Source organism: Arachis ipaensis, chromosome B09 (assembly GCF_000816755.2).
Source record: "Arachis ipaensis cultivar K30076 chromosome B09, Araip1.1, whole genome shotgun sequence".
In the NCBI taxonomy this organism is placed as follows: domain Eukaryota; kingdom Viridiplantae; phylum Streptophyta; class Magnoliopsida; order Fabales; family Fabaceae; genus Arachis; species Arachis ipaensis.
This window is the reverse complement of record NC_029793.2, coordinates 146,723,604-146,734,159: the sequence shown is the minus strand read 5'-3', so window position 1 is coordinate 146,734,159 and position 10,556 is coordinate 146,723,604. Positions and strand designations below refer to the sequence as shown.

The window sequence follows — 10,556 nt, the reverse complement described above, 5'->3', positions numbered from 1 at the left end:
TAGATTATGTATTTATGTTTCTCTTATTTGAGCCAGCTCGTGAGCTCGAGCCAGCTCGTGAGTTTTTAGTGAGCCGAACTTGAGTTTAAGAAATAAGCTCGATTATTAATGAGTCGAGCCGTGAGCCAAGCTCAATTTTCATGAGTCGAGCTTGAGCTTAGTCTAGCTTGGCTCAGCTCCACTCACTTCCAGCCCTAGTCACTTGCCCTCAATAATTATATAATCAACATTATTAACACCCCCCTTCTTCTTTCTTTTAAATCAATTTAAAGTTATAAACACGTACATCTTCTATTTTATATATATATATATATATATGGTTTGTTATCATTTTTTATCGTAAATTATGATGTAAGATGAGTTATTTTTTATTTTTAAAACAAAAAGAATGATTAAAAACAATTACATTGTGGTGATTCATTATCTTTGCACACACCTGAATTATATACAAAGTTCAAGTATGTTTTGCACAGATATAGAGATTAGCAGTCTTAATTATATTTGAAGATACGTAATTTTCCTCGCCTCAATCTTTACATGCATTGCATATAACTATTTTCTTTCTTTTTTATTTTAAAAATAGAATGTTATGTGATATATCTGCATAAGCACTCAACATTTCCACCGTTTAATGCGAAAGAGTTAAGGTTCAATTAAGAAAGAAGAAAATAATTCCGTAATAAAATAAAATATTAGGGGAATGTAGTTATACATATTATTATTGTGTATATTATTTTTTTATTATTTAAAACTAAAAAATAACAAATAAAATAGTACAAAAATCTACTTTTTAATATAATGAAATAGTGTAAATATTATTTTTCAATAAAGTAAGAAAAATATAAAGAGAGAGCACAAAAGTGGAAAATGATAATTCATTATTGCATTGTGACATTACTATTATTATGTTTGAAGTAGTGATATCAGAGGGTAATTTATATCGAAATAGGTTTTTTTTTTTTAATATCAAATTAGAAGTAAAATTCGAATCAAGATTTTTAGGCGAAGATGAAGAGACTATATTATTTTAGCTATTAGTTTATGAGAACTAAACTTGTGTACTTTACTATTTTAGGGTGCTTTTAAATTATCTGATGAAATTATAGTTATTTATAATAATTATTTAAGTATTCATATATAAATTAAAAAAAATGTTAGTTGATTTTTAACTACCAACTTCACATAAAGATAACAATATTATTTACAATCAGCTTTTTGTTATCAATCATCAATGATTATAAAATATTTAAACGAAAAGGTTAAACTGAATGGCCAGCTACTTTTCATTATTTTGATATTTTCCACATTAAGAACAGATACGATGAGGGATCCATGGATAACACCTACACCAAATGGGGTTAATCTTGGATGTTGCTTATCCCAGATATAATCACCTTGCTCTGATTAAATAAACTAAATTGTGGTACCATGATGATGTTGACTAAATCAATAGCTTTAGTACTTTTTCTTAAGAAATTATTATTATCATTGATCATAGCAAAGCTGAGCTTTTAATATGCAATATTCAGCGCACCGAGACCGTGAATGTGATTTATACATTATTGAATCTGTGAATCATATATAAATTCATGACAACATAAACATCATATTCAACTTATTAGTTTTTTTCTTTTTGTGTGTGACTATATTCAACTTATTAGTTTATATCAACTTGAATCCATTCCATGATAATGTATATACAATAACACAGCTATATATATAGCAGAAAACTAGAGTTGGGTACAATTGTTAGTACCGTTTTAGAATTATTAGTACTTGTATATATACATTTTCATTATTTTATATCAATTTGGCATTATATTTTTCGTTATATGGATGATTATTGTTATAAATAAGAAGATCCTAGTACCACTTGATCGATGTCTTTGAAAGCATGCATGCTAGCGACAGAGGAACAAACCTAGGAGTAGATATTTTTGCCGTAGAAGCATATATGAAAGAAAGAAACTTAGTATGTGATTTTTACAAACCATGTTTTTGTATGATATGATGCGTGTGTGTATAAATATCAATGTGCCAAATCCAAAATCACAAGAAACGCATAATCAACGCACTCGTCTGCACTTCATGTAAATTTCTTCTCAATTCATGTATAGCGAATAAATAAGAGAGATCCAAGACATAACATCATCATCAACATTTAGTGTAACTTTTCTTGATGAGTCTCGAGATGAAACATCCTCAGTGAATTTACAACCTTTTTTTTTTCAGCTTCGCTATAAGCCTATAAAAGCACCGGTTAGGTGTGCATGGAAACTACAATAATGGACTAAACTTCTATTTCGCGATCCTTATCGTTGAAATTTGGCATGTTTCCTTCCCACAACTCAAGTAGCTCCTTTTTAATCCAAGAGATGGCGATTACGGGTCCCAGGGTAGAAGGCACCTACATAAACCAATCAAATGTGCATTGTTTCAGACAGAACAGCCAGTTAACAATGTTGAGTCATACCATCATCATCATTCTAGCTACATATGTTGATCAGTTGATGAATTAAAGGGATCTGGAGGGAATGCTAATGAACCAGTTCCAACAATCAATCAAATAAGGCCAATCACTTTGGACAAATGAATGAATCTCCACTCCTCACAGAACTTTAAAGCTTTAACACATTTAGCCAATAAACTTCATATGCTAGAGTCAGTCAATTACAATCAATTTGAGTACACATACAACAAATGTTATAGGCAAAAGGGAAACAAGCTAAAATTTTATCTGACTAATTCATTTATCTGTTATATATGAAAATAAAAACTTCAATTAAGAACAAATGTTTCCCATCTAGTGGGAGAAAAAATGCTTTCTTCTTGTATTAAGAAAAAAAGTAATGAAATATATGATTAATAAATGTTGCAAAGAAAAAGTAAACAAGGCAATAAAACTGGTTCGATGAAAAGGGATTGAACATAGAAGTACCAGATATAAAAGTGCAGGTTGAGGAGAGTGGGTCAAGACACCAGCTGCCAAAGCAGTCACCAGACCAATTGCATAACCAGGCAATGCATACCAAATATATTTGTGCCCTTTCGAAGAATGTAACTCAAAGAGATTTACTGTATCCCGGCTCTTTCGATAATCAAAGCAGAGAACTAAAGCCAGGAGCATTCCAGGGATAGCCTACAAAAAGAAGAGCGGAGAAATATAAAACACCAAGCACAGTGGTTCTTAAGAAACAGGATTGTAGAAGTTCATTGGAATCATGACTAGCTTATGTTGACTACCAACTGCTATGATATTTTCAGTTAATCGTTGTAATCGATACGGTGCATGTACACATGGTGAAATGGTGCAAGGAGGCACAGATAAAAGTTTGATTATAACATGTCAAATGCAACAACAAATAACAAGCATAAGCAAATCAAAGCACCTTGCAGCACAAGGAAGATTTCAAGATTCAGATCCAATATAGAATTGAAGTAGGAAAGATCAGAGAAATGGGGCGGGAGGGGAAGGGTTACAGTAAAACCTAAATTGAGTGGACAACAATCCTCTCTTTTAATTTTCACTGCTCCTGCAGAAATATGGTAGAAGATTTCCCTGCAAAGGTATTAAACAATCATAATAAATGGCAAACCAATGCAACATGCAGCCTTCAATTCTTCTAATGATTCTATATTTCTATTCACAATGAATCCAATGCAACAAAACTACTTGCTTGTGACATTAACCAAACCTAAATCTTGAAACAGTTAAGGAATAAGGATATTCAGTATGCATCTCAGGGAGTACAAATGTCATACCATGTCTCCTAAACCAAGCATCATAAAATCTGTTGCACTCTCTCCAGGAACAACACCACCCAACAAATTTCTGGGAAATACAATCTTTACGGGCAACTCCAATTTCTTTGTTATCAGTTGCAACCCAGGAAGACTCAAACTATTAGCAACCGTGTGCACAGGATTTGATGCTTGCTGTGTCGCGACTGATACCATGACATTTGCCCCAAAAAATCTTTCAGAGAAGAAAACCCAGAAAATGTCATAGACAAATAGACAAAGAAGGAGCATTGCACAAATCTTGATGTTTGGGAGGCGCACATGGCTTACAAAAGCAATGCATATCGATATGCCTAGTAAATTATTCAGTATCCAATGACCAGAGACAAGCCAAGCAGCCACCACGACAGAGCATGATATCAATAGCAGCCCTTGGATTCGTGTAAAAGATTTTGAGCAACAGCGTGACACAAAAGGATCAGCTAAACCAAACTGTGACTTCAAATAGGCAACATAAGGAGACAAGCAGAAGTAAAGGGATGATGCAGAAGCAACTGCAGTGAACGCTGTGAGAAGCTGTGACACAGACGAGAACAAGTAGAACATCAAAAGCAAGCTGAAAGAGCTCATCACTGGTATCATCAATGCTTGTGACCTATCCAGTGTAATAGATGCTTCCGATAAGTCGCGATTTCGCTCCATTTCTTTCCCGTAATTTAGAGCTCGAAAAGCAGATGCAAATGTCACAGCTACAGCTGTAGTTATGAGGGTGACAGGTGCGGGCTCCAGCAGATACACGAGTTTCCAAAGGGACTCCATCTTAGAAGAAGTACAGCAATCTTAAACTAAACTTTTTATGCATAGAGAATGAACCTAACACCTAAAGCCTCTGCAACCAAAGTTGCATATTTTTTTCGTCGTTCAAAAAATGAAATCCTACACAGAGCAACCTGCATACATCAAAAGAAGAATGTAAGCACATCTAACATCTAAGCATGTTCATTTTTATTTCTCTCTTTTAAAGAAAACAAAAAAGAAAGTCAAACAATAATTAACCCCTTTAAAAATCTGTAATTCTCTCTTAAATCCTGCTACAATATTCTTTTTCCAAAAAATCTTATTGAACATGGTCGCATTATTGTTTCATTACCCTCAAGCTCTGATTTTCCCCCGCACCTTCAATCTAGAGATTTCACTGATTAACGCAAGAAACAACGCATATTAGGTTAATGACACCCACCCAGTAACCAACAAGGCGAAAGATGAAATTTTAAAATCGGAGAGTATAACGTTTCCGAATTTCGATCAATACTTACAAAAGTAAACAAAGCGAAACTGCGATCCAGAAGAGTTAGGGTTAATGGGAATCGGCGATGAAGGGTTGTGAAAGGACTTACCTTGGACTTATGGCGGAGCTTGAGAGACCCCTTTTTGCTTTGTTCAGTGCTCAAGGAACCCAGCACCCACCCTTTTCTCGGGACCCTGCAATTTTTGTAACACAAAACCGAAGCTAAGCTAAGTGCACTGAATCCATCTGAATTTTCAATTTGGCCCCAAAAGTTTACATATTTTCCAAAATTGTCCCTTTTCCTTCTTATGGGTTTTATTTTAATTCAATATTAATTACCACTACTAGATACTAATCAATAAAAGAGGAGTATATCATTATTTAATTACGGAAAAGTTTTGCATCCATGTATTTTTTACATGGTTGTTAACTAAGTAATTTCTTCCACACGCGCATCCTCCACCCCTCACTCGTTTGTCATACACGCGCTACATATAACGTGTTGCAACTTAAAGTTTTGGTCAACGTAAACTTTCTGCTCACGTTCTTTCTTATTGATCTGCATTGCCTTCGTCGTTCTCCTCTGATCGTGTTCATCTTCTCGTTTTTTTATTTCGATTTAGTTGCATTTATCTTCTTCTTATTCTTCTTTGTTTTCTTCTTCGATCTGCACTTCTAAATTGAAACAATAAATGACTCAACTTCAAATCAGGATAGCGATTTGGATTATTCTTCTGAAACTGACAAAGTTTAGATTATTCAATTTTGAATCGAATTGAATGGAATGCAATTGCTAATTTAAATTGAATTAAATGGACGAAGGTGTACTGAATTGAATTGAATTGAATTGATAATATGTAAATTGTAGGCAGAATTATTTGAATTTGATTTTATATGATGGATTATGTTTCGTTCACTCAGTACTATACAATTGTTTCACCATGAGTACTGTGTTCGGTTCATTCTGCAGAAAGCTGTTTGAATTTGATTTTATATAATGGATTATGTTTCGTTCACTCAGTACTATACAATTGTATTGTGTTCGGTTCACCTTGAGTACTGTGTTCGGTTCATTCTGCACTATTCAAAACTCTTATTCCTCACCTTCTACTGCTTCTTCACCAGATAGAGAATGAGAAAAAGACAAAAAAATACAGCAGCAATAACAACAAAAGAATGATGATAAGGAGAAAACACGTGAAGAAGAAGGAACGCGAAAAATGAGGAGAAGGAGGTTTTAAGATTTTAAAAGTTATAAATATATACATCAAATATTTTCTTTAATATGAAATTAATTAGAGTTAGTAATTGAATGTCTAAAATTTTATATAAAATTAATCTTATATTTACTATTAATGAGCTTAATAAAAGTTTAAAGACAAGAATATGACTATAAAGCCTAATGAGTTATTACTAAGTTATTATATTCATTTTATTCTTTACATTAGTTAATAATTCAGTTAACTATTAGGTGCAGAAGATAACCAGAAGATATTTAACTTTTCAAATACCATAAGAGCTTTTTTGTTTTAGTTTTTACTGTGTCTCATTCTTTTATTTATTTATTTATTTATTTTTGTTCACATTCAAACTCAAATCTATTTATAAAAAAATGATGCACTCTCTACTCTCTAGTCTCTGGTCTCTATTTTGAGTACTTTGTCACCCACCTTAGTATTAGCAATTTATTTTCGTCCAAGAAAAAGGTAGTACAAAATACAAATATGTTGATTGTTGAATTGAACCCAGGCCAATTAAGTGAATTAATTATTAACTATTAGTTCTGTTCAAAACAAAGAAAAAGTTTGGCTGTTTGACAAATACAGATTGGCCCATTTCCTGTAATCGTCTTTGGATTAAAAGGAAAACCACCTTCAGATCCAAATAAGAGAAATGATCATGTCCAAAAAAAAAAATTGAGGATAAAGAAATGATAAATAAGCTAAGTCCCCGTCCAAAATAAATAAATAAATAAATAAGCTAAGTCTTGTATTTATTTTCAAATAAATTTATGTCTCATCTAATTTGGTTTGGTCTAATAGTAAGCTCACTAGTCTGCTTAAATAAGTATTAGAAGATAGATAAAGGAGATAAATTTATGTTTATTAATAATGTCTTGTCTTAATTTATCTTTCTTATTACATACATATAAGATGAGGGTATTTATATAGGGTAAAGTATATTTTTTGTCCTTAAAGTTTGACAAAAGTTTTAAAAATACCCCTAAGTTTTATTTTGTTTTAATTTTGTCTCAGAAATTTTCGATTTGTAACAAATATACTTCTTACGGCCAATTTTTCAAAAAATTTAAGACCAATTCAACAATAATTTCATACGAACAACTCTCAACACAAATAAATCAAGCATAATTTCATGCATTATTGTTAGATTGGACTTAAATTTTTTAAAAATTTAACCGTCGAGGATATATTTAATACAAATCAAAAACTTTGGGACAAAATAAAACTTAAAAATACTTTTAAAATTTTTACCAAATTTCAGGAACAAAAATATACTTTATCCTATTTATATATATCATTTAACAAGTTATACTATGCAGATAAAAGTGATACTTTATAGATAATACAGGTAAAAGTCAATATCTTTAGAAATACAAAGCGTAAATATTAATCGATGATGATGATGTTATTTATATGCCAAAAATACGTTTAATGAATATACACATTGGCCTGAAAACAAGGTCATGGAATACTTTGTCATCTTGTTAGATAACTAAAATACTTTCGGTTCCATCTACCAAAGTTTTTCCCTATATTGTCCCATTTATATTGTTTTGGCCTTTTGGATGTTATCCATTTAGATTTGATACTCTACCAAATTGCATGCCTTAGCTTCTTCGAATAAATGCTTATCCAGTTATCCTATATATATCTTTTCACATAATAAAATATTGGTCCTACCCACCAATAGCAAAAGGAAAAAAAAAGTGTCTATATTATACTTTAATTTCAATGTATGAATTATAAAATGAGGCCGCAAAACGAATACATTCCTCTTACAATAATGCCGATCAATCTTCGTTGACTTATAGTGTGTTATTTTAATTTTTGTACATAACTATCTTTTATAACCCAAACTATAACTAGGGTTACACACGGATCGGATCGGATCAGATATAACTTATAATTCTATTCGATTCGTACTGCACTCATCGGATAAGATCGGATACGATATCCACATTTTTTTAAGTTGGATCAGATCGGATCGGATATCGGAGATATTTGCATAATTCAAAAAAATTGTTTTAAGGCCTTTTTGGCTTTAAAAAAACTATTTTTTCACCCGTTTAAGTTTATTTATTCATAAAATATTATCAATAAAAATTCTCTTAAATAACAAAAGAAAAATAAAAACACAAGATTTAAGTTTAATTATTATAAATTAAAGTACAATATAAAAAATTAAAAACAAGATATCATAAAATTCATAAAACAACACACTAAAATTTATATCACATTAGGATTTACTTTCTTAATTAAACTATACTATTTATATGAGATAGATGTGGGGATATGCGGATCTGCAAATTTGATCTGCAGATATCATTAACAAATCTGCAATCCGATCTTACCATAGTGCGAATCGGATCCGATCCAATCCGATAGTTCTGCGGATCGGATAATATCCGTAAAATTCGAATTGAATGCGAATAATTACCACAAATATGCAGATATTATTCGATCCATGTGCAGCCCTAACTATAACATTTCACTGAGAATTAACTTAACTCAATTAAAGTATATACCGAACAGTTTTTCCACTCCAAAATACACCATGCAGCATTTAGCTGGTGGATATTATTGTTGTAAATTACATCTATATTCATGCTATGTCTTTAATCATGTAGCTAGTTAGCGTGTTCAAATGAAATTGGCCAATTAACGTAGATATAGTCCATGTATATCAAGTTATCAACCAATAATCTGTAGCTACACTTGCCACATGTTTTCCTTTCCACAACAACTATCACTTTCTGCTAACTTAATTAGTTGATGCTCTCAAATTGTTTGACTTAAGATTTGGCCTTTCCAATCAACTTGCAATTCTTCATATTTGTTCTTATCAATTAGTTATTATTAGAGATCCATTTGCGTTGCTATTGCATTTGGCTCTCAACCCTTTCTCTTTTCTCTCACTCTCACACATATATATAACTAGCTGTTTGATGAAATAATATTGGTTTATATAGTTTAATTTAATTTGTAAATTATATGTTGCAGTTCAATAAAATTTTATTTCGTTAGTTTGATTATAAATAAACCATATTTGTTTGAATTTCATTTTGTCAAATATATTATAATTAATAAGTGAATTATTTAAGTTGTGTTTCCATTTTCTTAACCAGAATTAAATATTATTAATTAAGTGATGGCAGGATGGCACCATTTTAAAGCTCATTACATCATATATATAATTTTGTCTCGTTGCAAATAAGGTAATATGATTTTAATTTATGTTATGCTAGCTAGCTAGCTTCTATATGTGGATCTTTAATTTGTTTTCATCATAAAATTCTATTTTGTATGGTAACAAGTTCGAATCTCTTCTGAACCAAGCAAAAGCTTTAAGTAGAGAAACAGGAACATTCACTTAATGCAACTAAAGATCACTTTCATGAGTGTGGTGCAATAAATAGTGTTTGATGGTACGGTCTGCTCAACATAGATTTTTTTTTTCACGATATTTCTCAACTCAGCAGGCCAACGAGACTGATTTGTCACGAATCTGAATTTTATTTAAAAGTCTGTCGTTGACTAATAAATTATTGCATATATAAGATGAGATTCAAACTCCAACATTTATTTAAGTGGATGACTAAGTTGCGGTTCACTTGACTAACTCAAATTAGTTTCTGCAACTAACTCAAATTAGTTTCTGCAACTTAGCCAACAAACTCCAATTATTGATAGTGTTTGTCATACAAATTATTACAAAAATGTACTATTTAATTTGAAAATTGATTATTAGATCCCTGCTTGTTATAGAAATTTGATAGGGATATTGAATTGACGAGGACAGTAGTAAGTTATCTACTGTACTACCCTCTAAAATGGCTAAAATAGCATTCAAATTAAAACCGGCCGGATAACCCATATTAGGTTTAATTATTCTGTTGGTTTCTATAGTTTCGTGAAATTTTCAATTAGGTCTTTATACTTTTTTTTTTCTTTTTAATTGGGTCCCTGCACCAATTTTTTTTCAATTAAGTCTCTCTTAATAATAATTGGCTTAATTTTATAGGAACTCAACTAAAAAAAAATGAATTGGTACATGAACCTAAATAAAAAGAAAAAAAAGTATAGGGACCTAATTAAAAAAAGAATTTGGTGCAAAGACTCAATTAAAAAAAAAAGTATAAAGACCTAATTAAAAATTGTGTGAAACTATAAGAATCAGTAGAGTAATTAAACCCCATATTATCATATGGTAACTCAATAAATAATGCTACATATATACATCCACCTCAATTGTAACTGTCGACACACCAAACTTATATATCTCACAC

General features: G+C 31.2%; 1 protein-coding gene across 3 annotated transcripts; it reads right to left on the bottom strand.

Moving 5' to 3' along the window:
• LOC107618420 (signal peptide peptidase-like 1) lies at positions 2,064 to 5,292 on the bottom strand. Of its 3 annotated transcripts, none has more exons than XM_016320478.2 (5): positions 5,139 to 5,273; positions 4,892 to 4,936; positions 3,763 to 4,691; positions 2,939 to 3,139; positions 2,064 to 2,407 (listed from the first exon to the last, which is right to left on the bottom strand). In XM_016320478.2, the coding sequence occupies exons 3-5, from the start codon at positions 4,558 to 4,560 to the stop codon at positions 2,291 to 2,293; spliced, it is 1,116 nt and encodes a 371-aa protein (XP_016175964.1). In that variant the 5' UTR covers positions 4,561 to 4,691; positions 4,892 to 4,936; positions 5,139 to 5,273; the 3' UTR covers positions 2,064 to 2,290. The 3 variants fall into 3 exon arrangements, with proteins under 3 accessions (XP_016175964.1, XP_020966947.1, XP_016175963.1); XM_021111288.1 differs by lacking the exon at positions 5,139 to 5,273 and adding an exon at positions 5,058 to 5,076; XM_016320477.2 differs by lacking the exon at positions 4,892 to 4,936 and having other exon boundaries at positions 5,139 to 5,292.

Excerpts from the sequence above, each read along its gene's own strand:
- LOC107618420 (XM_016320477.2), bottom strand. The coding sequence starts at position 4,560 with ATGGAGTCCCTTTGGAAACTCGTGTATCTGCTGGAGCCCGCACCTGTC. Across the intron at positions 3,140-3,762 it reads TGCTTGGTTTAGGAGACATG|GCTATCCCTGGAATGCTCCT; the intron begins GTATGACATTTG and ends TTCTTTTTGTAG. Across the intron at positions 2,408-2,938 it reads AACCTGCACTTTTATATCTG|GTGCCTTCTACCCTGGGACC; the intron begins GTACTTCTATGT and ends TGGTTTATGTAG.